The following is a 24,966-nucleotide window of genomic DNA, read 5'->3' as shown; positions in this document are numbered from 1 at the left end:
CTATATGTAACAGCATGGTCTTAGTAAAACAACCTCAGGAGTACATTTTAACATGAAGTCCCAGCCTTAACATAGAGCTCCTTATGCTTTATACTTTTTATACAATCACAGAATGATTTGGGTTGGAAGGGGCCTTAAAGATGACCTAGTTCCAACTCCCCTTGCCTCAGGCAGGGACATCTTCCGCTAGACCAGGCTGTGCAAAGTCCTGTCCGAACTGGCCTTGAACACTTGCGGGGATGGGACATATATCCTTGTGCAGTATCAGCCACGGTCTGATCCATCACATACAGTACTTACAGAGTTTTGGGACACATATACTATTCAGAAGCCATGGTGTAAGTTTTATGTAGCTATTCTCTGCACCAGCTTCCCACTTAGATACATTTATTTTGCAGAATGACTCACTTGTCCTTAAATTAAACCACTTCCATTGTAAGCCATCCTAATAGCCCAAAAACATTACTTTTACTTTCACACCTTAGTGTATTTGACACCACCAGCATTGTTTAAAAAAGTCCTTAGATAAGTATGCGCCTTCACGTTCTTGGTCAACATGAACGTTGTTGACAGCATGGTGCTAATAACTGCAAGGTTATGGTTTTGATCCCCATATGGGCCGTTCGCTTAAGAGTTGGACTTTACAATCCTTGTGGGTCCCTTCCAACTCAAAATATTCTGTAATTCTGTGAACATGCAAACCACTGGTAGTAGGCTTTTAAAAGTGGGCAGCAAATTACCTTTCTGAATAAATTTTCATTCTGATTTGAGCAACCAAACTGCACTCACATGGAATGAATAACTGTTACTTATAAAAAATCAAGTCTTGTCCATTCCCAATCTTTGGAAGTTAAAAGAAAACTCAGACCTAAAGCAACCAAGCAAAGCAATTCCTTTTTTCTCTTCTACCTCTATCTAGATGTTAATTGGCTGCCCTGCCACATAAACATTTGAAATACAAAAATAAATGTGAAAACCTCTACCATACAAAATATCATATTTAAGAAATATGTCAAGCTCTGTACTACAGCATAAACAGCCTATGAGGATGTATCAGCACGAACAGTGGGGACATCCTGTGGCCACTTATATTCTTTACACTTTAATGTTCACATTATTATTTTTAATGCATTTGTTCAATGACTTTAGCAAATTACATGCAAAGTCACTTAATAACATGAGAGGGCCCAAAGGCAAAAGAATTTACTTAATTAACTTCCCACCTACCACTTTATATAATCTCTTCTCAGAAGTTGCTGTGCTGTCTCTGATTTCAAGATCTTTTCTTCTGGGTTATATAGCTTCCAAGCTGAAAAGAAAAAAAAATTTAAGGAGCTCGAGCTGGTCTAGATGACAACACTAACCCCTCACAGCCATGCATACAAGTAAAAAACAACATTCTAATTTAATTTATTTAGATTTACAGCAGTGTTCATAAAAGGCATGTACTTCTCAGATCTAGGCATTCTGCCAACAGGAAAAATACTATGAGATTAAATACATGTGCAGAGCACCTGCCAATATTGTAAGCTAAGCAACTGCAAGAAAACAAAAGGCCAGTAACTCTTGTGAATCTGAACACACTTCCTTTCATCCCCTTCCCTCCAAGGAAGGAACAGTTTCAAGACAGATATGTGTGCAGACTATGAGATTTGAGTGTTCCTCACAGACAAATTCTCTCTGTTTTCATACTTGTACAATGGACTTCAGCTATACGCCTGAAGAAAAGGTTCCCTAGCCAGTTCACAGGACAACTGTGGCTTTACCACTCAAGATCATATTAATGTACTCACTTCTGATCATTTTGACTTCATCACTTTTAAAAACAAAAAGCAAATTAACTTCAAGGGCAATTAATTTGTAAGTTTTATATGTGCATATTTTCTCACTACAGGGAAGAAGAACATTTTCTTTTACATTTGCAACTTCAAGCAATTCATCATCTCTACTTAAGCTGCCTACAAAAGGCTGGGGATAGCCAGAGCCAAATCCCAGAGCATATATCCAAGTGTTCCCAAGAAGAAGCTCTGCAGTTTGCATGGTCCACAATTCCAGATGGAAATGCAACCATGTACATCCCCAAAGTGTGTTGCAGCTGTATAATCCATTTAGGAGATCTGTTCCTGTACATATCTTCTTCAAAGTGAAAGACACATCTCATCCTTCCAAGCAAGACATTCATGTTTTCCATCAGGAACAGACCTTGTTATTTGCCAGTCAGAGGAGGTGTCATTGCAAACAACATCCTGCAGGAAAAACTGCACTTCGTGCCTCAGGCAGTTCACAGGCACTACAAATCAAAATTCATCCAACCACACTGAGGCGATACAGCATTTCTGAGCTCCAAATACCATTGTCCACTAAACTGAACCTTTAAAATAATCACATTGGAGCTAAAACCAAAGCAGTCTAGGTTATTCTCAGTGTTGAACAGTTTACTTTACTGTGCTTAGACTGCACAGGTAAAGGTTGTACAGATGTTACGGTCAAGGCAAAAAAATCTGTTCTCCACTACCTGTGCAAAACAAGAGTTCATAATTATCAGTTTATAATTATCAACTCAGCCTAAATCTGCTCGCACAAAATACGCCTCTCAGCTTCTCTCACACTTGTCATCAACAGCAATATTAGAAATTATCTAGTGATTCATCTTGAAAGCATTTGTCATGCATGCTCATACTAAAGATTTTTTTCCCATCTAAATATTCACATACAAAACACTTTTAACAAAGATGTAGTTGTGAGCTGAACCTGAGTTTGCCCAAATCCACTGTAAAGTGGACTCATAAGCACTTGTTCCAGAGTATACATGTACCTCAGTCATGATTACCCAGCCAGTGGCTGGTTAACATTCCCATAAAACACTAGTAAAAAGATTACTTTCTAGCTGTTCTACCAATCCCATTCTACTAAAAAACCCCCAACATACCAATTAGCTTTTGTCAGTGGTATTACTTATGATACATCTGGTAAAGAAAAAAAATACCTGGAAGCACCAGAGGTGATCAGAACAGCATGAGGGCCCCACTTGAGCACAGGGTAGAATTTCACATTCTTAAAGGAGGCAAGAGGGACTGCTTGGGCATGCTCTGCTTTATTCCCAAAACCCACTGCCACTTACAAAGATTGCTGCTCTACTGCCTTCACATTGTGCAGACAGACCTTCCCTCTCACCCCCACATCATGCATCTGTAGCAATAATTAGACCTATGAATGTGCTAGTATTAGACACTCACCCCAATGCATCAGGCTGTGCACTTCCTCACCATTGTACAAAGCAACAACTGAGAAACACCTGTGCTAAATAACACCAGACTAATCCACTATTAAAAGTCACAGTTTGTGCTCCAGTCTGCAAAGGTTTCTACTGAAGAAAGGTGCTGAGCTGCCAGTGAATCATCCCTGAAAAAAATAATCTGAGACCATGACAGCTTAATAAATAACTCTGAAAAGATTTTACAGAGCCCATGTCTCCTATCACGCTTGTATAAGCTGTTTACAACAAGGGGCTAAGAAAGGAATCCTCAGGGAGCCACACAAGGGGGCATATTCTTCCCAGAAGAGTTATGTGATTTTTGATATGAAGTAATCTGATGTATAGATGAATGAGACAATAAACAGTTTTTAGAGAGGAAAATGATTACGCTGGATTCTGAAACTAAGCACAGCAGGCAGCAGGCTTACAGAGAGGTGTTGGAAAGACTCATACGATTTCCTAAAAGGTGATATGCTTAATCCCTCAGAAAAGGAAGATTTAACTGTTACCATCACTCTAAAATGTAATACCAGATCTCATAGGTACAATGCAAGGATAAACCCTTCTCATGGCTTCATCTGGCACATGATTTAAATTACTCTTCTATTATTAAGGCAAACCTCAGGACTATACCACACATTATATATATCACCATAAATCTACCAGAAAGCATTTCCCTTAGCCATGAAAAGAAATCCATACTTGTTGACATGCCACCGCAGTAGAGACTACTGTCCAATTACTTTTGTGCAACATTATCAGAAATAACAGGCCTATCTCTCAAGATTCACCACATTCCTACTGAAGTGAAATGGTTCAACCCAATGTGCATCATAATGGGGAAAATAATATTAAAAAATACACCAAATTAAAAATTAATCTCTTTGTTCATGCTAAGTGTGGTTCTCTTCAAGTGAAACTTGAGAGAAGGCATTATGGAATGTTGATCCCTAGATTAAATCTATAGAATGTATATGAAGTGAGAATATCAGCCTTTAAGTGCTTTCACATTTTCTTAAATGAAGTCTATTCTAGAAAGGGAATCATAGAAATAATACTTAATAAAGAAGAAAACATACCAACCAGGAGTTACTGTAGCCATTTCTATGAGTCATATACAATGGTCCTGTTAAAAAAAAAATACAAGCTGATCAGTTGGAGATGATGATTTTGAAGACTGATGGTCCTTTTTTGTGTTTATACACACTATGTTTAGTATACTTGATAAACAAAATATGTCCACAGTCCTAGCAGCATGAGGATGCTTCTACAGAAAACAAGTCAACAACAACAAAGCCAGCTCAGTTGTTTTGTAGCCTCTGGCAATAAGTGCTGTATATTTATATAAACCTCACAACCAAACCTTTTGAACACTGAACTGCTCCGCAGTGAGAAAGCAAGCATCTTTTTCCCATGTGCAACTGACTCACTAATGTCCATAAGATACAAAATCTGTATCACCCAAACATTCCTTCTCACGGGATATAAATAATAACACCAAAACCAAGCAGCACTGATGAGTAGTGAACAGCAGGTATACAAAACACTCTTAGTCCTCTGAGTTTTATCTCACACCCCAGTCTCCCTGGGTCCTTTCTAATTACCCATCCATGTAACATTCACAATTCCCAAAGCAGAGGCAAAAAAGTAGAATTAAAATCATTAGCTTGACATGAGAACATGAAAACACACAAACGTGGGCCAGCCTGATGCCATTATTTTTTAAAACATCTTGCTAATACAGTGACTGATTCAGAGAAGTGTGTTTTAAAACATTCACGGCAGTCAAGTTGTCTCTTACCTAATACAACCCTTCCTCCTTCCTTCCTGCTGCCTGATGTCTTCCTCTATCATAAGCTGTTCAACTTCACAGTTCAGAGAGTCATACCTTTATTTATACAAGTTGTTTAAAACAACTACCTCACAAGAAAAGTTCAATTAGAAGTACTAAAATCAGATCTACAAGATCAGCCATGTGAATATATGCATAAGTAACTCCCCAGTGGTCATTCCAGCCATTCTCTACCTCCACAGACGCAAAACAAACTGCAGGAACAAAGCTGTAAGACTTTGGAGCAGCTACCATGTAACAATTCATTTAACTCTGTGAGCCCTGCACTAACTTATGAGGAACAACTTTCATGAAGTAAACAAAAAAGCTGAAGTAAACAAAATCACGCCCTTTACTTTTTGTATAGATCACCATGCACATGCATAGAGCTATAAGGCACTAAAATATTTAGTTTAATTAAAAAAACAAAAATTGCCACATAGAATGACAAATTCCCGAGTAAGTCCTTTGCTTTATTAAATCCTATGATGAGATAATATAAGATGACATGTCCTTTCTTCTTTGCATTTCTTAAAACCATCTCGCATGCTTCAGATTGCCCTGTCTGTTGACAGTCACCAAACGCTGTCTGTCCCTCTCCCGCGCCAGCCAGCGGCTGTTTCAGGCTGCCGGCCCACGTCCAGCAATGGACAGAAATAGTCCTACAAATATGACACCTGGGACAGCAGTCGCTCAGACAGCGGGTTGCAGGAACCGGCTTTCTTTTGCACTGAACATCAGCTATATTTGGGAGAGTGAGCAGGACGTGAGCCACTGCTGCGGGCGCCGGGCCCCCCCCGTGACCGTCGCCGCTCCTTCCCGGCCGGCCCCGGGCCCTCCCGGGCTCCGCTCGCCCCAGTAAGGCCGGACGCCAGGTCCCGGTGGTGCCACCCCGGGCCCTGGGCACGTCGGTTGCCGCGGAGGCCGCGCCCCGGGCTCACCGCCGGTACGGGCGAGCGCCACACCTCCCGCAGTCCCGCTCCCGGAGCCACCTGCCACTGCCGCCGGCGGCCCGACCCGGCCCAGCTCCGCTCCCTCGGGCCCGCCGCAGCGCCGCCGCCCCGCCGGGCACCGACGGCCCGGCCCCCGCCGCGGCCTCTGCGCCGTGAGGGCGCGGCCCCGCCGGGCGGGGCGAGCGCCAGCAGGGTCCTGTGGGGGCACGCGCGGGGCTCGCGGGGCCGGGCAGGTGCGGAGGCGCCCCGCTGCCCCCTCGGCCTTGAAACAACGCCACGGCGGCCCGTCTCTCTTTTTTTTAGCCTTTTTACCTTTTTTTTATCCATTCGCAGCCACCTTCGCACCAGTGCCGCCTCCGTCCCTTCCCTCACTGAACACCCGGGAGGCTCCCGCAGGGACGCGGCCGCTCCCCGCCCGGCAGCCGCGCGCGGTCCCGCTGCGCTGCGGGACAGTCCAGCGAGGGAGAAGACAAGAATAAAGTTCCTAAGCGCTTCCCAGCGCCCCTGAGACACTACTCTGGCCGCTGCCCCCCGGCGCTGCCCCGGCAGAGGGCGGCCAAGGACAGCGCCGCTGTGCCCGCCCGACACGCGTCCCGATGGCCCCGGTGCAGCCGCCACGGGCAGAGATCCGGGCGGCTGCTCGGAGGTGCCTGGCACCACCGGCCCCGCCGTCGTGCCTGGGCCGCAACAACGCGCCGTTCGCGGCTGCCGCGTGTCGGGACGGCCCGTGGGTGCCGCCAGCAGCTGCTGTGTGAAACACGCGTAACGTTGCGGAGGTTCCGCTGGGAAGCGCTGCCGCTCTGGCACGGAGAACGGGGTGCTGATCTTCCCCGATGTGCCCGTTCTCCCGGGGATTAGAACACCTGAGAGGGACCCCCGAACGCGGCGCTCCCAGCTCGGACTGCAGCCAGGCGCGCCCGCGTGCAGATATCGCTCACGGGAGGACCCTGGGGTCGCCGACCGGTCGGGAACACACACGGGAGGCACAGCACGGCAGAAAAAGCCGGGCCGAGCCGCAGACCCCAACGCTCGCCGTTGTGGGTCGGACCGCCCCGTCCGACCATAGGGGCGGCGGCCTGAGCCGCACGACCGAGAGGGACCGAGAGGGACCGAGAGGGACCGAGAGGGACCGAGAGGGTCCCACTCCCCGGGAGGGTCCCAGTCCCTGCGGCCCCGCGGCCGCTCGTCCCCGCGCGCCGCGGGCCCGAGGGAGCGGTGCGGGCGGGCTCCCCATTGGCCGTTGCTAGGTGACGTGCGCCGCGCCACGTGACGCGTGTTAAATGCCGCGGCGGCGGCGCGCGGCGCGCAGAGCCCGTCCCGCGGGCGCGGCGGGAGCGCGGCTGCACCGCCCCGGCGGAGCGCGGGGAGCGCCGGGCATGGTGGCGCGGCTCTGAGCGCCTCGCCCCCGTGGAGACGGCCCTGGGGCGGTGGCGGCCTGTGCCCCGGCGGGCGGGGGCGCGGGATGACCGGGGTGCTGGAGAGTCTGGTGCCGGACATGCACGCCAGCCAGATCTCCGCTGGCAGCTACCACCAGCACGGCGGCCTGCATAAGCCGCAGGAGTCCCCCACTCTGCCTGTCTCCACGGCCACCGATAGCAGCTACTACACCAACCAGCAGCACGGGGCGGCGGGCGGGTCGTCCTACGGCCCCGTGGGCTCCTACCCCTACGCGGGCGGCGGCGCCGCCCCCTACTCTGCCAAGGCCGCCTACGACGTGGGCTACGCGGGCGCCTACGGCTCCTACGGGCCCTACGGCAGCAGGGCCTCTCCGGCCAACAACGACTCTGGTACGTCCGAACCCCGCGGGGGACACAGCTGAGTGAGCCGCCGGGAGTCCGGCGGTCCCCTCCAGGCCTGGCGAGGAGGCGGTCGGGGCCCGAGAGCCGGGGTGGGCCGGGAGAGCGCTCGTTCTCGGCGGGTCGCCCCGACGGGGCGGGCGGTGATGCCGCGCTGCGGGGGGGCCCCGGGGCGGCGAGGGCGCCTTCCCTTACCGGGGTCGCCGTTTCTGCCGCAGCAGAGAAGGAAGACTGCGAGCCGGAGATCAGGATCGTGAACGGGAAGCCCAAGAAAGTGCGGAAGCCCCGAACCATCTACTCCAGCTTCCAGCTGGCCGCTTTGCAGCGGCGCTTCCAGAAAACCCAGTACCTCGCCCTGCCCGAGAGAGCGGAGCTGGCGGCCTCCCTCGGCCTCACACAGACGCAGGTAGGGCTCTCCCGCCACGGGGCCACGGGCGCGTCTCGCCCCTCGGTGACCGTTCGCCCTCCGCGGGGGTCTGGGAGGGAGGCCGGCCCACGGCGCCTCGACGGCCCAGGGGCGGGAGTGCGGACGAAGCGGTAGCGCCGCCGAGGCAGTGCCGGGACTGCTCGGGCCTGCGAAACCTGCGCGTCCCTGCCCCGCCGCGGGCGACCTGGGCGCCGGGACGGCGCCGCAGAGGCTGCGGACGCCTGACCCTCTCTTTCTCCCCAGGTGAAGATCTGGTTTCAGAACCGCCGCTCCAAGTTCAAGAAGATGTGGAAGAGCGGAGAGATCCCAGCGGAGCCGCCTCCCCGCCGCAGTGCTTCGCCGCCGTCCCCCTCCTCGCCCCCCGCCTGGGACTTTGCTCCGCATCCGCGCACGGCGGGCGGCGCCGGCACCGCCAGTCCCAGCCCCGCCGCCGCCTTCCTCGGTAGCTACTCGTGGTACCCGCCGGCGCCCGGCGGCCCGGCGCACCTGCCGGCGGCCGCTCCCCTCCCGCAGCCGGCGCAGCCCCCGCACCACCACGGCGGCGGTAGCATCTTCTAGGCGCTGCAGAGACTTGAGTCCCCGGGTCGCGTCCGGCAGCCGCGGGGCACAGAGGTGCCGCCACTGGTGTTTTGGTGAAACATGTCTTCGGCCGTTCAGGCGGAGAGGAACCGCTCCGTTCCCCGTCCCGCCCCGTTGCCGCCAGCGGCGGACCCCGTGTGCGTTCGGCCCCGTGGGTCCGCCCTCCCGCCGCCAAAACAACCACGCTGCGGAATAAGTACCCACGTCCTTCCCTTCGTCCTTCTTCGTCCTCTCCCCCGGCGTTTCATCAAGCCACCGGTGCAGAACTCTGGTTAACTTTATTTTTTATTTTCTTAAAATTGATAGGTGCCTTTGCGGATAACCTCACCTCGATGTTGGGGATTAAAAAATAAAACGATAAAAAAAAAGATAAATAATTTTTATATGTAGATTTGAAACAGAAGCCCCCCGTGTTTAAGGTATCCTTTTTAGCCGTGAACGAAATCGTCCGGCGGGGGTGGGGACTGGTCTCAGGCGGCGGTGCCGGCGCGGCTCCCGCCCGTGCGCTGCCTCCGGGCGGGTTTCGTGCCCCGACGGGGCTTCCCCGGGTCGGGCGCCGAGCCGCGGCGAGCCCTCGCCTCCACCACCACCGCCCCGCCGGCAACCTTGCCACTACCCTTCCCTTGCGCCGGTTGATGTGTAGGATCGTGGGGGAAAAAAAACAGGGTATTTTTTGTTATTTATTATGGAAAACTTAAACACTCTTTAATGTTTCTTTTACAATCAGCAGAGATTATTTAAATAAATTATTGTTTCCATGGTGCCCACGCTGAGTTTATTTGGGGATGGGAGAGGTTGGGGGTGTCGATCCGGACCCGGGCGTTCGCTGCGTCCCCTCCACCCCCTCCCCATTCCAACTGTTGCCGCAAGCGTGCAACTTCCCCCCTTCTTCCCCCTTTTCCCATCTACAATAAAATCTCGCCCCTGCCAGTCTTCTCGGCGAGGCCATGAATCACTCAGCGCTGCCTGCAGCAGCCTAGAGCCGCCCTCCCTCTCCCCTCCCCCGCCTGCTGGCGCCAGTGACATTTCACCCGGGACAGAGTCCTGCCGTTTCCCGGCTTCCCAGACGGTCCGGAGGGGTTTGGGGCAGGGCCGTGTCCAAGGACCTCAGTACTCCTGGAGCTGGTCCCCGGGCGCAGCCCTGCCCCAGAGGCATCTCGCTGTGCCCCTCCGGCTGTGGCACCCAGGCCAGCAGCCTGTGTGGGAGCTTTGCTTGAGCCAGAACTGATGTCTGCCCCCGAGCTGCTCTGTGGCTCTTCGAGGGCTGGAGGCATCGACTGGACCTCTCCGAGATGTGCCCCTGGAGGACTGGACCCCTTAGGATGTTCCTCTCTGGGATGGAACATCCGCGGGGGGTTCCTCAGCCTCCACCCTTCATAGCTCCTCTGGGATGTACCCCACGAGGATAGGATCCCTCCAGGCTTAACTCTTTTTCAGGCAGCACCCCCTCCCAGTTGCACCTTTCTGAGATGTATCCCTCGAGGGGTGGACCCCTCCCTGATGTAGCCCGCTGGAATGCTCCATTCCACTCCATTCCATTCCCTGCACCCCTCTGAGCTGAACCCTCACTTTATGACCTCGGCTGCAGCCTTCGGGGCTGCCGCTTCTAGGGATGCCCACCTTCCAGCTGTGCCCTTCCAAGCTGTAACCCTGAGGGGTGCATTCCTTCGGGCTGCATCCCTAGAGATCCTAGTGCTGGAAGAAGCAAAAACGGGGCGGGGGTGGTCTCCGGCCCTTGTCGCCCCACCATCCTTGGAGGGGGAGGCAGCGGGAGACAGAGCCGTGAGGAAGATCCCGCTGCAGACAAGATGATGAAGAGGCCCAGACTAGCTTGGCCGGGGTAGGGAATGCGCAGCCTGGCCGAGACTCTTCCGACAGGCCTTGGCATGAGGAGCTCGGGCGGGGCCGGGGAAGGCGGAGGGGGGCGGCCCCACAGGAGACACGTCGGGAGGAGTGGGGGAGGCGGGAGGGCAGATTGCTCCTGAGAGCCTGGGGAAAGCTTGGGGGCGAGAGGAGGCGGGGGTCGAAGGAGGAGTGAAGAAAAGAGAAGAATGAAGGGGGGGTGTTGGAAGTCGGGTGCAAAGGAAGCGAGAGGAGGGAGCGGGAGACACAAAGGGGGAAGCGGCAGCTGCCCTCCGGTCCCGGCGCTGACCCGGCGGAAGAGAGTCCAGAGCCGCCCCAGGAAGCAGCGGGGCCGGCCGCATCTCCCCCCTCCGTCACCCTCCCGCCGGCCGCGGGAAGACCTCAGCCCCGACTCGGGCCAGGGGACAAAGGTTCCCCGCTGGCGTGCGGCGAACCGTCGGGGCGGCGGGCGTGGAGCGGGGCGGAACGCGTGGCGATAGGGGCTGTGTCCCCAGCAGCGCGGTGTTTCCGCGGACCCCGGCAGAGGGAGGAGGGGGGGATGTGTGATACACCCCTTTGGCAGGTGACAAGTTTTGCTAAACTGATCGTCCGAGATGCACGAGGAGACCGTGGGCGCGGGCTGAGACGGAGACGGTTCCCTTCCCGTTCCCCGCCCCGTCGTTTTTACAGACGCTTTTCTCAGTTAAATAAAGTTCCCCCCAAACACCTGCGCCCAGCGTCTCCAGTCCGATGCAGCAGTGCTGTGCGGTGTGTTGCCTGGCCCCATGGGGTTGGGCAGGATGTCGACAGCCGCGTGGGGTCCCCGGGACGGGGACCTGCCCAGCGGGGGACGCTTGTCAGCGGTCGGGGAGCAGAGCACACCGCACCCAGGACGGGGGCCTCCGCGCTTTCTTTCTGCTATTTAGTTATTTAGTATTTTATTATTTATTTATTACTATTTATTTGCTGTCTGCTAGCAGCGGTTCTCTCTGGGCTATCTGCACCTGGTGTATGCGAGGGGTTTTCCGTGTTTCAGCATCCCCGTATCTCCCTGAGCCCTTCTAGCCTCCTCATTTCGCGCACTGCTCGCATCCTAAATGCAGCTCACACCGTGCTGGGGTCGGCGAAGGCAGGGGCGCGCTGCAGCTCCGCGCGTACCGCAGATGCATACGTATAGATATGTGCATGTTTGTAATCTGCTTTCTTCTTCTCTTTTCCTGTCCGATATATGGGACAGGATCTATCTGTCCGATAGATAGGGCAGGCGCTGAGAACCATGAGCCCTCGCACAAGACACAGTGACGCGGGACTCGGGCCGCCCGGGGCCGGGCAGAGCCGCGGGGAACAAGATAACCGAGGGGCGACAGCTGCCCCGGCCTCCCTAGCACTCCGGGGAGCGCTGGAGAGAGGGGGAGGGAGCCTGGGAGGGGGTCGGGACGATTCCACCCCACGTCCCAGCGCCGAGGGCCCCCCCGTCGGGCCCGGGCTCGGCTCCCGGCGGGAGCGGCTGAGCGGGGCCGGTCCCGAGGGGGCGGCCGGGGTAAGTGACAGCTCCGCGGCCAGCCCTGTCCGGGGGGGCGGCCTGGCAGCCGCCCGGGCGAGAGGCACCCCTGCCTCCCCGGTGCACGGGCGGGGCCGGCCGGGCTTGTACCGTTGGGAGGCAATTTACTCATTTGCCCGGTGAAAAGAGAAAGCACGAGAAATTCAATTAAAGCGGCTCTGGCAAAAGGAGTTATTTGAGGCATGAATGTCTCCCCTAAAGCTGAAGCAATCATGTGGCATTAGACACTTCCGGAATCCTATAGCCAACTTGAAAAATCCCAGACCCCTTTTTTCCCTAATTTTTGCTCTGATCTGTAATTTTATCCACATTTGCACTAGTTTGAGCATTCTGGCTCTCCCATCTGAAAGCCTGCAATTACTATATAATTCTTCGCAATTTCACATGTCCTAATATGGACTGTAATTTTTGCGCAAGACAATTTCCTGCTATTTCAAGCATCAACATTGTCAAAGTTGTATGTACATAATAAATGGGAATATCAATGCATAGTTTTTAGCATAACATCTTGACTCCTCGATAATTATATCCGTTCGGAGCCTACGCAGAATTAGCCTGAATTGCATGGTAACTGCTGCTGCTTTAAAATTTTTAAAAATTACTCATAATTTTCCCAAAGATTACCAAGATCTCGAGTGCACAATGTCATCAGCGTAATGAAGAGTAAACATTTATGCTAATAATCTGCAATTTTTTTCATCAGCTATAAAGACAGAGGCTATATAGCAGAAAATTTCAGTCATATTCTGCAAGAGCAGAGCTGCAAAAAGGCTGCTGCGCTCAGAGGCATGTGCATCTCTGGGGGATCTCAATCCACATTTGCACTCTCAGGATATTATTATTGTGCTCGGCTTCATTTTTTTTTTCGCTTTCTTTCTCCCTCCCCTATCCTCTCCCTCTCTCACACACTCTCTCGCTCCTCTAACTTTCGTAGCAAAAAGCCGCGTTCGGTCCTTTGGTTTGTTGTAAAGCAAAGACTTGTGCCCAGAGCCTCAGGGACTGAGGTGGAAGGTAAGGGTGGCGACACAGGCTCCTTTCTCGCGGGGGTAGGTGAGTGCACGGGGCGCGACGTGGATGGATGCCCCGCGCGGGCCGCGAGAGGGGGGAAGCACCGGCGGCGGCTCCACCGGCCCAGTCTCCCCGCAAAACTTCCCGCCGGCGGCACCAGGGAGAGGAAGGGGAGCGGGGACGGCTTGCCGGGCGGCGGGGCTGCCGCGCAGAGCCGCGCCGGGGCATCCCGCGGGTCGTGCCGGGGCATCCCGCGGGCCGAGCCGCGCCAGCCGCGGAGCCAGCGCGGGCAGAGCGGCGCGGGGGCGGCGCGGGGACACTCCCGCCCGGGGCCGCCGTGGTGCCGGGGGCTGCGGCGCCGGGGAGCGCTCGTTTTCGGCGGTGGTTTTGTGGTGCGCGTTTGTCGGTTCCTTGCGGAGGGGTGCGTTACTGCCCGGTCCCCAGCCGGGAGCCGGGAGGGGAAGGCGCCGACGCCCAGGGGACATGGCACTTTTGCACGGGCATGAGAGCGGCGGTGGCGGCGAAAGCGGGGCAGGTGGGCGGCGGCGGGAAGAGCGGAGAGACCGGCGGCTGGGATTTCTTATCCCACTCTGTCAAACGAAGGGAGCAAATTCGGAATGCAAACGGGCTCTGATATTTGATTTTTTTCTAGTTTCAGGGACCGCTCTGTGCTCTGCAATTAGATTGACACATGTACAACATCCCCAGCCATTGAAAGGGGTTCGCAGGGACACTCCAAGGGGATTTTTTTTTCCTTTTTCTTTTTGGGTGGAAGATATTAAAGAGGTATCTGTTGTTTGGCAATTTTGCTAAGTCTGTCTTCATTACTTCAACATTGTGCATTTGCTAATTTGGAAGCCCCTTCCTATTGACAGCTCTGCTCCATACACCTGCAAGCAATTTGCAGAGCTCCAATATAGGAGAATTGCAGAGATGGCAGCTCGCACCTATTTTATTTTTTTTTTCTTCGCTTTTCTCAATGCACAGCAAATTTGGCTTTCAGTGCGTTATCTCTTTTGTTAATGCAAAAAGATTCCCTGGGCGAAAAAATTGCTCATAATTACCAGAGAGATGGGGAAACTGCATTAGAATAAATAAACCTGAAATTACTGTAATTATGTTGTGTTTGATGGGCTCGGCTTGTAATCAAGAAGAGAATACAGTGAAATGATGCTGACCCTCTTGGGTTTGCAGCTGTACGCGCACTTTGGGGTCTTTTTTTGCAGAAAAGAGTCATTTTGATCATCATTAAGCTGTGTGTAACCTATTTCAGAAGTGTTTGAAAATGAGGGGCACTTTTTTTTTTTCCCCAACAAGGAAAAAATATATCCCAAAATTACATTTTGCCATTTACAGATTCATCCATAAGGTTGTGTTTGCCGGGTGACAATTGGTAAAGGTATAATATTCGAAATCAGGACTTAATCATTGTAATGAGGTATTGTTTCAATATAAGCACCTTTGGATTATTCATAGTTTAATTAATATCCTCATTATGAAAATCTTCGAATCAGATATTTGATGAACTACTTGTCAGCAATAAGGCAGAATTAATTAGGCCTGTATTGAGATTAACATTTTCAAATGTACAATTATAATAGCCTCTAACTCAAGACCGCCTCGCTGAGAGAAAACTAATAATTTCTCTATTTAAACTGTTAGCAAGACGTTATCGAATTAGGAGAAGCTAATATATCTTTAAAACGCTCCGAGCTGCTTGACCACCACGTTCCTGTCCGGTTAAAGGCATTTGTGGTCTCCGGCTGAGCCGCCGCGGGAACTGCGCGGATCCTGCGGCGCTGCGGGGACGCGGAGCCTTCCGATTCCGCTCGGGGCTTCGAGCCGATCGGGTCCGGGCTCGGGCCGTGGCACCGCGGGAAATGCAAAGATGGGGAGCGTTTTCCAGGTCGGATCCAACACCCCGCGGGCCACGGCGCCGCGTGTGCGCGCCAGGGCGGGTGCTGCGCTGCCGCGCATCGGCTGCGCTCCGGCCCCGCGCAGTGGGGAGTGGGTGCGTCTTTCGGGGTGGGTGAGCATCGCCCGCGGGGCTGCACGGCCGATCCGCCGCGGAACCTGCGCGCAGAGACGCGCACGGCCAGCCGGCCCAGCCCGGCCGCTCCCGGTTCCCTCCGCTCTGCAGCGCTTTGCTGACCCCAGCAGCGGCCCGGGCTGAGCCCGGCGCGGGGTGAGCGCGGCGACAGCGGCACGGCCTCGCCGCCGACGGGATAGGCAGCTGGCTCGGCTGTCGGTACGGGGGGCCGGGGCTGTCTCGGCCTGTCCGCATCCCTCTCCCGTCCCAGGAACTGTTCTCGGATCCCCCTCGGCCCGGAGTGATCCCCCGACTGAGGGTCCCGCAGCCCATCGCGGCGGCGGCCGCCGCCTAACTCGGTCTGGTGGGGCGCAAGGGGACACGCTGCCCTGTCCGGGGCGCGTCGACCCACTTGTTCTGTGTCGCCTCCCGGTTACGGCCACCGCCGTCCCGCCGCGGAGCGCGGAGCCTGGCCCAGGCCCCGCTCCCGGCTGCGCTACGAGACAAGGGAGCACGAGTATCTCTTTTTCCAAACCATAATTTTACTGTCTCAAAGAAACTTTATAACTTATGTACAAAGATTTGTGTGGGTTTTTTCCATTTCCTCCCCCAGATACAAAGCAATAAGTTAACATTCTCAATATAAAACTAAACTTTGACATATAGAACACTAAACACAGCCGAGCTCAGTTTATCACATCTTCCGACTTTCACAAGTAAAATGTCAAGATCTCAGTACACAAAGCATCATGTTTTACAGCCACACGAAACAGAACAGAAATAATAATTAAAAAAGGCTAAATTTGTGCAACATGTTTACAGAACAATAATAATAATAATAATAATAATAAAGAATAAAATATGTACAGTGAGTAGCTCCTGCACGTCGGTTTGTGCATTTCGACTTTGGGCCGGCTTTGCGCGGGGAGGCCGCGCCGGGACTGTGCGGGTGCGCTTGCCCACCCTCCCGGCGGGTCCCCCCCCGTCGCCGCCGCCCTAGGGGCTCTCGTTCCGTCCTCCGCGCCTTGCTTCACCTCAGCAAAGCGCTCGGCAGCTGCTGCGATTCCACTTCAGAGTACCAAATAATGTGCATTTATTTCCTTTGTTAAATACGCGAGAAACGCAAATCATTCAGACCAAACCTCTCCACACCAGCGAAGTATAAAAGTTATTGTCAAAGTTAAAATCGCATCCTTCCCTCGTGGTGATTTATTCGAGGAGGGGCGGGGGGAACGGGACGACGGACCGTCTGTGGTTTCGTTTAAATTGTGCGTCCGAGCAGTGCACTCAGCAAGCTGAGTTTGTTTCTAGCACTCTCATAGTGGTAATTTAAATCAATAAATAAAACCCCTGTCTTCCCCTTTTAACAACAACAAAAAATATACAGATGGATAGTGAAAGGTACAGAAAATGTCGAGGGAAAGAAGCTCTGGTAAATTGTACAGCTTCCTTCCCCCTTGCAATTGAAGAGACCGTCAGATCGGGGTAGTAAATAAATGACCTACATTTCAACAGACACAGACAGACAGACAGGACAGAGGAGAGGGCTTCCCCCCCCCCAACATCTTTTTCTGATTGTCCCACAAAGCCGCGGCCGGCGCTCGCTCTGCTCCCAGGCTGTTGTGCGGTGCTCGGGGCCGCTCCGTCAGCTGTCAGCGGTGGGAACCGGCCCGCATCACATCTGTGCTCTCCTGCACCGAGCTACCGTGCAGCGTCCTAATGGCTGGATGGGCAAGAGACCTCCTGTTTGTTTGTTTGCTTGGGTTTCTTTTGTATTTTTTTTCATCTCTCTCTCTCTTCCCCCCTCTTTTAGATTTTTTTCCCCTTTCCTTTTATTTTACTTAATTTTTTTTCCGTGATAATTTTATTTCTTTTTGGGACGGATAGTGCTTGCATTAGGGGAAAAAGTATTTATAATCACATCAGTTGCGGCTGCTGCATAGCTTCTTGGTGGGCCGAAGGATACCACGACGTGTAGCTGGGGATATAGGTGCCCGGGGTCCCCGACGAGGCCTTACCGGAGGCGGAGGTGGTATTCCACACTGGGGGCACGGGTGGCGAGCTGCCCGAGAGAGCCCTGCCGTTGGTCAAGGCGCTGCTCTCCAGGGTAGCCCCTCCTTGCTTCATCAGCTTCTTGAATTTGGAACGCTTGTTCTGAAACCAAATCTTCACCTGCGAACGGGAATGGGGCAGGGCTCAGCATCCCTCGGTATGGTCCAGCATTCCCCCATCCCTCTGGGATCCGACGGATTCCCGCAACCAGCGGCCCCCCAGCTTCTCTCCCTTATTCCCCCCGTGGCTGCTGTGTTATTTTGTGATGGCAAACCACCCAATAAGACACCCTCGCCAACCCCAGCGGGCCCCGCGGGGGCCTCCGCGCACCGGGTGCGCCTCCGCGGTGGGACAGGCGTCGCGCCGGGCCCCGTTGCCCGCGGCTGTGACCCGTCTGCATTACGCGTGGGGTCTCCCACGCCGGCTGTGGGGACAGGGAGGGGACACGGGAGAAGGCCCGGCTTAGTCGGCGCTGTACCTGGGTCTGGGTGAGTCCCAGAGATGCTGCGAGCTCGGCTCTTTCAGGGAGAGCCAGGTACTGAGTCTGCTGGAACCTCCTGTTCAAAGCCTGTAGCTGCAAACTGGAGTAAATAGTCCTGGGTTTGCGGATTTTTTTCCCTTTCCCATTAAAGCGAACTTCCCCTCCTTCTACCACAGTGCTTTTCTCCGATTCGGCCCCTATGAACAACAAACGATGCAGAATAAATAATAATAATAGCAGCAATAGCAATAATAGCAGTAACAGTAATAGCAGCAGCAGCAACAATAACAGCAACAACATCAACAATAACAATAATGAGAAGGAAGAAAAGTGAAGCTCGAGTAACGCTAACAAAGGCTCCGGGCGATTATGGCAGCCCAGGCTTCTTCCCAGAGAAAGTTTGCTATTTTTACAGGCTGCAGTTTAGGTTTAATTACCCTTAATTGCATACATTGTTTATAGCACTACGCAATAAATAATTACGAAGACTAATACGTGCACATCTGGGTTGGTTTCTTTTCCAGCCAGGCATTGTGTACTCTGTGTATTGGTCCCCTGTGATCCTCAGCTTCTCTTGACTAATATTTTGTAATTTAATTTATTTTTTCCCCCACAGATTTTTTTTTTTTAATACAAGCACCCTTCCTCCCTCCTTGTTTTCCCTCCCCCCTTCCCCTCTCCCCAAAGCCGAGTGCACCTACCTGTCTCCTCTAACCGGGTCTGAGTCAGGCTGGAGCTGTTGGGGTAGGACTGCACTGAACTGATGTAGGGGTTGGTCGAGTGGCTGCTGACCGAGTTCACATAGGGGTAGCCCAGCGGTCGGGAGAAGGACGAAGCTGTGCTGTACGAGCTGTCAGGCTGAGAGTGGCCCGCGGAGTGTAAACAGTGCATGGAATAGTGTCCGTGGGACATGGGAGAAGGAGACATTTGCTGGCTGGGCGGCCCAAACTCCATAAAGACAGCCTTCCCTGAGACGGGGCTATTTAGACTCTCTGGCATGGTGGTCATGGTCATTTCTTGTCGCTTGGTCTGTGTGTGTGTTCTCTCTTCAGCTTGCCTTTTTGGGGTCTGTTGTGTTTCTCAGGACAGGAAAGAACCCAATTTAAGCGGAACAGGGTTTTTCACTTTCCATTCATAAGAAAATGGAGTTTGTCTCTTTGAAAAGTCTAAGCATGATGCTGTAGATCTACACAAACTCGCCTAAAAGCTTTGACTCAGCCAAGTCTATGAATATTCATGAACGGCGGAGCTGATTGGTCCGCCGTCTTGCATAATCGCTTTGGATTGGTCCCTGGCGCTCGGGGCTCGGCCGGACCGCGGTGAGCGCGGAGCGCGGGTCTGGCGGCGCGTCCCCGAGCGCGGCCGCCCGACGGCACCGAGCCCCGCGCCCGCCCGGACCCGGGCGACGAGCCGCCAGGGACCCGCTCCATCGCCGGCCGCCCGCTCCCGGCCGCCCGCTCCCGAGGGCGCCGGTCCGGAGCTCGGCGGAAGGCAGCGCAACCCCCTCCGCCCTTCCCCGCCCCTCGCCGCGCAGGCGGCGCGGAGGGGCAGCGGCCGCGCTCCGCCGGCGCCGCCGGGCTGCGGGGGTTCCGCTGCTCCTGCCCCTCTCCGGCGGGACCCGCGGACAAAGCGAGCGGCCCCCGCCCGCCCGGCCGGACACGCTCCGCGGGCGCTCAGGGGCTTCTCGGCCCCGGCCCGCGGGTCCCAGCGCCGCCCGCACCTCCGGATCGCGCCGCCCGGCTCCTGTCATTATTGTTTTGAAGGAAAAAAACCAATCTAACCAAACAAAATCGCCGTAAAAGGGGCCAACGGCGCGTTTGAGCTTAAAATGAAAACTTCCGCACGCGTGAGAGGTAAATGAGGTGGGACTTGGGAGATCCTCCCCAGAAAGCCCACGATGAATCCCAAATTACTTTGCTAGATAATTAGAAAGTGTTGATAATTATTTCTTTCATAATTCTGCGGTGTGACTGTAACAGGAAAATGATCTTGTGAAAGTTCACACGTGCAGATGTATTAGTTACTGATTCATTTGATTAAATGCTAGTCTCAAGTGCTCTGATCCACAGCTGAAGGCGGCCCCATTAGCATAACACTGATGTTTAATTTTCATACGCATAATTAGCCATATATTTAACACTAATAGCAACATGCAGCCTTCCAGCATTAAACAGCCTGGGATTTGATCTGGCCTGGGCTGAACTTTCCCGGTTACACCTAGGCTGTCTAGGGTGCGCAGTTATCACGGCACCACATCTATGTAATCAAGCACATTTTGGCAAAGGGAGAACACCAATAAAAGTGAACATTCAAAACAAATAGCGGCGTTGATGTCGTTAGAGGTATTAGCGCCGGTAGCGGGGCTGGGGCACCCCCAGCAGCGCCCGCACGGTGTTCAGACTCCTCCGGGCAGCGACGCTCCGTGAAGCAGTCGGCTGCTGACTGTGCAAAGCTGGCACAACCGAGCCCCTCTGTTCCTGACTTTTTCCCCCCCCTTTCATTAGTGGCTCTGTCGGTTTTAATTGCTCGTCTCCTAATGCTTCTCTTACTTCCTCTTTCCCTCCATTTTTTTGTTTAATGTTTTATTTTTTTGCTTTGCTCGCGATACGCAAAGTTCATTCTCACAAACTCTCCGAGGCTTGGCGCGAAACGGGCAATGGCGGTGTGTCCCCCCACACACGGTGTCCCCTGGCAGCCGGCTCTGCCCCCCAGCCATGTAAGTGACGCCCTGAGGCGGGTTTGGGCGCTTGCCCGAGGAGGGGACGGGGCGCCCGGGTAGCTCCGGCACCTTCGCCGGCCTCAGCCCGACGGCTCCAGGGAGGGGAGGCTGCTCCGTGTCCGCAGGGTCTGCCGTCACCTCCTCCGGCCGGCCGGGCGCAGGCAGTCCCGAGGCGAACCACAGTCCCGCCGGCCCCGCCAAAACCGCGCGGACCGGTCGGTGGGGCTCTGCTCACACCCATGCTCCGGAGCGGGGCCGCTGCCCCTCCGCGCATCGCCGGCCTCGGGCAGCGCGGCTTCACCGGGCGCGGAGGGGCCGCGGGACGCCCTGACCCGCGATTGCCACATCGGGGCTCTCGCCGTGCTTGCCCGGCAAGACTTCCTGCGTGACGGGTCTGTGCGAAGCGCTGGCTGTCCCCACACAGCCGACACATCTCTTTAGTCTCGTTCATAATTAGGATTACAAACGTGTGCCATCAATGCCTCCGTCTGGACGCCACCGCTCTGCAGCCGACGGTAAAACCTGCAGTCCCCCCAGAGTTACCTGAGGGACTCTGGGGTGAACAGCGATTACCAGGAGCTGCCAGCAGTCCCCTTATGCTGGGCTGAAGGAGGTTCCCCCTCCCGGCTGCCCCGTTCCCGTGTCACCCCACGCCGCGGTAACCGCAGGACAGGAGGCGGAGGGGCAGACGATGGTGAGAAGCTTGGCACCTGTGGTGCCATCCAGGTGCTCCGGGCTTGGCCAAAATCCACGGGAGGCGTCCCTGGAGTGCCTCTGGGATGCGCGGGACACAAGCTGCCCCCAGTGCCCCGCGGAGGGGGAAACGCGACGGAATGTAAGCGAACAAAATACATCCCCCTCCGGGCAGTGCCGAGGGTCGCTTGTGCTGTTTAATCTCTGTGTGTTTGTAAACTTGGCTGCATCGTTTGTTTTGCAGGTTTTATGGCCTTTCATGCTCCTCTTGGGGAGGACAACGCTGAGCGGCTGCCCTGCAGCGTTAGCTGTGTTCAGGGAGGGGGGTCCCCGCTTTTTGAAAAGGTGCTGTTAGAAACTATTAGAGCTGAGAGCTCGCTGTACTTGAGTGAAAGCAAACAGCCGTGTAAAGCTGTAAGAAAGAGGCTTACTTCTGCCCGGGACCACTGAGGGAGCCGGTGCTGAGCAGCCCTGGTTGCCTGAATGTGCTGAGGCCAGCCCTCAGCACAGGACCGCATCCCCCTGCAATGGGGAGCAAATTATTTGTACCAAACCGCACTGCTGCTGCCTTGGGCCTGGGAAACTTCTGGAAGTCATTTATCTCCAAACACTATCCTGCATTTCATAGGACCAGGTCCTGCTCTCATAGCCTCCAAGTTCCAATGCCAGACCCATCTGGCCTGACAGGGTGGTCAGCAACTGCCTAAATTGCAAATCAAACCCTGCACCCCCCACAGGCCCAGGACAGGACCACAGAGAGCATGGGGTCGAGAGAGACCCACATCTCCTCTGTTTCCATAAAATGCTTAAACTGCTGAGTGCCTTTCCCTTAACTAACGTGGGCACTGCAGAGCAGTGATTACCCCAAACCAGCTAATTCTTCAAGCAGGGCAATTATTGATCCCCAGAGAGGTGTGCTTCGCATCTCATTTTTAATCATTTTTTTGTGCCGTGTAAAAAGAGGCAAGAAGGGGGGGATTGCTGCTGGGAAGGATGTGGGGAAGAGGCTGCTGCCTCCGCCTGACACCCTCATGAAACTTTTTTCCATCTTAGTAGAAGTTACAGCCTGGGAAACAGCACTGTGCTAATCGCAGTGAAGACAAATTGACTCCACAGCTCAGCTATAAAGGGAAAATACTATGTTTCTCTGTCCTCTCAGCTGCACAAAGACTGTGTCATCTGATACCTGTTTGTCCCACATAGGATTTGGAAGAGAGAGGACCCGCTCTCTGTCCTTCACTCCAAATAACCCAAACCTTTGCACTTGCAGACTGTGCATGGCTGCTGCAAGGGTCACAAACAAGCCAAGGGACTTTTATTAACTACTCACCAGGTAACACACAGAAAGGACTATGTTCAGAGCTGACCCCTCAAGCTGCTTTTTCTGTCCCCTGTAGTGACTCACACAGCACCCATACCCCAGAGAAATTACAGAAACCTCTTCTCTGTCCTGAGTGAAACTGGAAATCCCAGAAGTACAGCAAGTCCCTCCGCTCCTTGCTCCGTCTTTAGGTTTCTTCCACCAGTCTAGTGAGGATTTCTGCTCCTTCTGAGGTAATCACAATGGTATGTTCAAATTGTGCTGATCTGAAATGCACATTTAGCAGTTATTACGGGGCAAACGCATCCACCACGCATGAAAACTCATCCGTTTGGGTTTTTTTGTCTGTCAGTGATGAGTTCCATGGCTTAGGAAATAACAAAAAATAAAATCAGGCACCTTTTATTGTCTACAGAAATTGCAGTCCATTTATCCTTCAGAATCTTAAATTCGGGGGATCCTTCCATTATTATTGGCTCTGCAGCAAGAAAAACAAAATGTATTCTAAAGTTATTTGCACTCCTGCGTGGATTGTGAAACAAGCAAGAAAGGAGGGCGGATGTCCCAGCAGGTAGCTCCCCGTCCACACAGGTCCTGTCCTCCCTAGGCTGGGGAGGCCACACTGAAATGTGAACTAAAAAGGAAGATGAAATATCAAGGTAGGAAGTTGCCCATTCCCTATTGTAAAAGCAGGGAATTTTAATCAAGCTTTAATTAAGACCCCGTGGATAATAACCAAAGCACCAACCACATTTATAAACAGCAGATAGTTTTAAATATTTGAATTTTTAAAACAGGCTTAAAATGTTCATTAAATCAGCAAAACAACAATTTTCTTATTTCCCTCTAATTGCCGTGCCATTTAGCCACACAGTGAGAAAGAGGGTTTTTCCCCCAGCAGCTTTCCACGATTGGAAGTGAGCACCATCAGTCTGCGGGGCGAGGCTCCGGCTGGTTACCGCCGCCGCAGTCCCCAAACCCAACAGCAGCTCTGGCAGACAGCGAATGACTAAGTGCCACCAGGCTGCTCAGCTTCGGGGACATGATCAAATCCTTCTCACCCTCCTCAACTCAAGTGTGCTGGCAGAGTCTCTGCCTTGCCAAAAATACGTGTCAAGTATTAGTAAGATTTGTAAAAAACATTTCATTTTTTTAAATCTTGCAATTTGAAAGCTGTTTCACTCACATGGTCCCTTAGTTATAATTTAAAAAAAATTATATTTTAGTCTGCTTCCTAAGGGGTCAGTGTCGCCAACATTCTCCTGTCTGCACAGCTATTTCTATATCCTAATAGAGAAATTTAACGGATCTGGGCTACTCCGTGTGTGCTTTTTAACAGAAAACCATAGCAGAGAGTTACTAACCTATTGTGAACGCCATCCCCTCTTCCATTAACAAATCGCTGTCATTGGCTACAAAAGAAAATAAAAACGTGTTTATGGATCTTGGCTCTTTTTTTTTTTTTCTTCTAATAGGAAACGCAACCAGCACTTTGTTTAAACCCCCTTTTGGTTCGCAGGTACTGTGCACGCCGGGCCCTGCTATGAGGCCGGAGCACCCGCCAAAAGCGATCCCACCCCTGCCGCGGCGGGACCTCCCCGACGGCGGCTCCGTCCAGGCCGGGGGCTTTAATTTTCAGCAGACATTTTTCTTTGCCCCGTGACAAACTTCGCGGGCGTGGTTCGGGAGCGGGCGGGATGCGGGGCCGCGGGACACGGCGGCCGCCGCCCGCAGCGGGGCGGGGAAGGCGCTCAGCGGGGCTCGGCTGCCCTGACAACTCCGTTAACGAGCGATTTGTCCTCAAAAATACTCTCAGAAAACAAGGCCGGGGATGCCCTCCAGCTTCCCAGCGAGGAAAGCTCCCCCCGGCAATCCCCTGCCCTCCTGAGCCGGCAGGGTGCGTGGGTGTGTGGGGGCTCTGCTCGCTTTACCGCCCTCCCTCTCCCTCTCCCGGAGCCCCCTCACCGCCGGCGGCGGAGCGGCGCGGGGGGAGGCGGGTCTGGCTGCGGGGGCCGCTTACCGTGGTGCCACACCTCGGGGTGCCCGTGGAAGTACGACCCGATGCCGTGGCCGACGAAAAAGGGGCAGACCTGGAAGCCACCTCGCCGCGCCACAGAGCTGCGGGGGCAAAAAATGACACCGTGAGGGTGCGTGCCCCGACCACCACCTCTTGCTAGACGGTCCCAGCCCTCGCCACTGCATTGCCACCGACACTGGGTCACCACTTCACACCCGCTCCGAAAGACAGCGGCCACTGGAGCAAACACCGGTGAGCCATTGTTAGGTTTCACAGTTAACACTCCTGGTAGCAGAGACTGGTAGCAGAGGCTGGTAGCTCCTGTCCCAGCCCTGCTGTCTAAGCAAGATGGCAGCGTGTCGTCTCCCTGTCTTATGGAAGATAATCTTTTCCACAAGCAC

General features: G+C 53.8%; 3 protein-coding genes across 6 annotated transcripts in view; 1 reads left to right on the top strand and 2 right to left on the bottom strand.

Moving 5' to 3' along the window:
- The first annotated feature begins 7,380 nt into the window (after positions 1-7,380).
- DLX2 (distal-less homeobox 2) lies at positions 7,381-9,566 on the top strand. 2 transcript variants are annotated; one of them, XM_027733699.2, is made up of 3 exons: positions 7,381-7,827; positions 8,058-8,242; positions 8,507-9,566. In XM_027733699.2, exons 1-3 carry the CDS (start codon positions 7,503-7,505, stop codon positions 8,819-8,821), a joined length of 825 nt encoding a protein of 274 aa, XP_027589500.1. In that variant the 5' UTR covers positions 7,381-7,502; the 3' UTR covers positions 8,822-9,566. The 2 variants fall into 2 exon arrangements, with proteins under 2 accessions (XP_027589500.1, XP_027589499.1); XM_027733698.2 differs by having other exon boundaries at positions 8,055-8,242.
- Positions 9,567-15,804: 6,238 nt separating this feature from the next.
- DLX1 (distal-less homeobox 1) lies at positions 15,805-18,985 on the bottom strand. 2 transcript variants are annotated; one of them, XM_027733653.2, is made up of 4 exons: positions 18,517-18,985; positions 17,813-18,012; positions 17,301-17,454; positions 15,805-17,005 (listed from the first exon to the last, which is right to left on the bottom strand). In XM_027733653.2, exons 1-4 carry the CDS (start codon positions 18,827-18,829, stop codon positions 16,935-16,937), a joined length of 738 nt encoding a protein of 245 aa, XP_027589454.1. In that variant the 5' UTR covers positions 18,830-18,985; the 3' UTR covers positions 15,805-16,934. The 2 variants fall into 2 exon arrangements, with proteins under 2 accessions (XP_027589454.1, XP_027589453.1); XM_027733652.2 differs by having other exon boundaries at positions 15,805-17,454.
- A 3,668-nt stretch (positions 18,986-22,653) lies between these two features.
- METAP1D (methionyl aminopeptidase type 1D, mitochondrial) overlaps positions 22,654-24,966 on the bottom strand; it is a 38,945-nt gene continuing 36,632 nt past the window's right edge. For both annotated transcript variants that reach the window (XM_039387933.1, XM_039387934.1), the window contains exons 7-10: positions 24,569-24,666; positions 23,913-23,960; positions 22,948-23,026; positions 22,654-22,814 (exon numbers count right to left, since the gene is read on the bottom strand). In XM_039387933.1, the coding sequence (XP_039243867.1) occupies positions 22,736-22,814; positions 22,948-23,026; positions 23,913-23,960; positions 24,569-24,666 (304 nt within the window). In that variant the 3' untranslated portion in view covers positions 22,654-22,735. The remainder of the gene's footprint in view (positions 22,815-22,947; positions 23,027-23,912; positions 23,961-24,568; positions 24,667-24,966) is intronic.

Source organism: Pipra filicauda, unplaced genomic scaffold (genome assembly GCF_003945595.2).
Source record: "Pipra filicauda isolate LSUMZ 115617 unplaced genomic scaffold, ASM394559v2 scaffold5_size6683894_pilon, whole genome shotgun sequence".
NCBI classification, from domain to species: domain Eukaryota; kingdom Metazoa; phylum Chordata; class Aves; order Passeriformes; family Pipridae; genus Pipra; species Pipra filicauda.
The sequence above is the reverse complement of the archived record's forward strand: the minus strand, read 5'-3'. Positions and strand labels throughout refer to the sequence as shown.

Excerpts from the sequence above, each read along its gene's own strand:
- DLX1 (XM_027733652.2), bottom strand. The coding sequence starts at position 18,829 with ATGACCATGACCACCATGCCAGAGAGTCTAAATAGCCCCGTCTCAGGG. Across the intron at positions 18,013-18,516 it reads GACCCGGTTAGAGGAGACAG|GGGCCGAATCGGAGAAAAGC; the intron begins GTAGGTGCACTC and ends TGTTGTTCATAG. Across the intron at positions 17,455-17,812 it reads TGGGACTCACCCAGACCCAG|GTGAAGATTTGGTTTCAGAA; the intron begins GTACAGCGCCGA and ends TCCCGTTCGCAG.
- DLX2 (XM_027733698.2), top strand. The coding sequence starts at position 7,503 with ATGACCGGGGTGCTGGAGAGTCTGGTGCCGGACATGCACGCCAGCCAG. Across the intron at positions 7,828-8,054 it reads TCCGGCCAACAACGACTCTG|CAGAGAAGGAAGACTGCGAG; the intron begins GTACGTCCGAAC and ends TTTCTGCCGCAG. Across the intron at positions 8,243-8,506 it reads TCGGCCTCACACAGACGCAG|GTGAAGATCTGGTTTCAGAA; the intron begins GTAGGGCTCTCC and ends CTTTCTCCCCAG.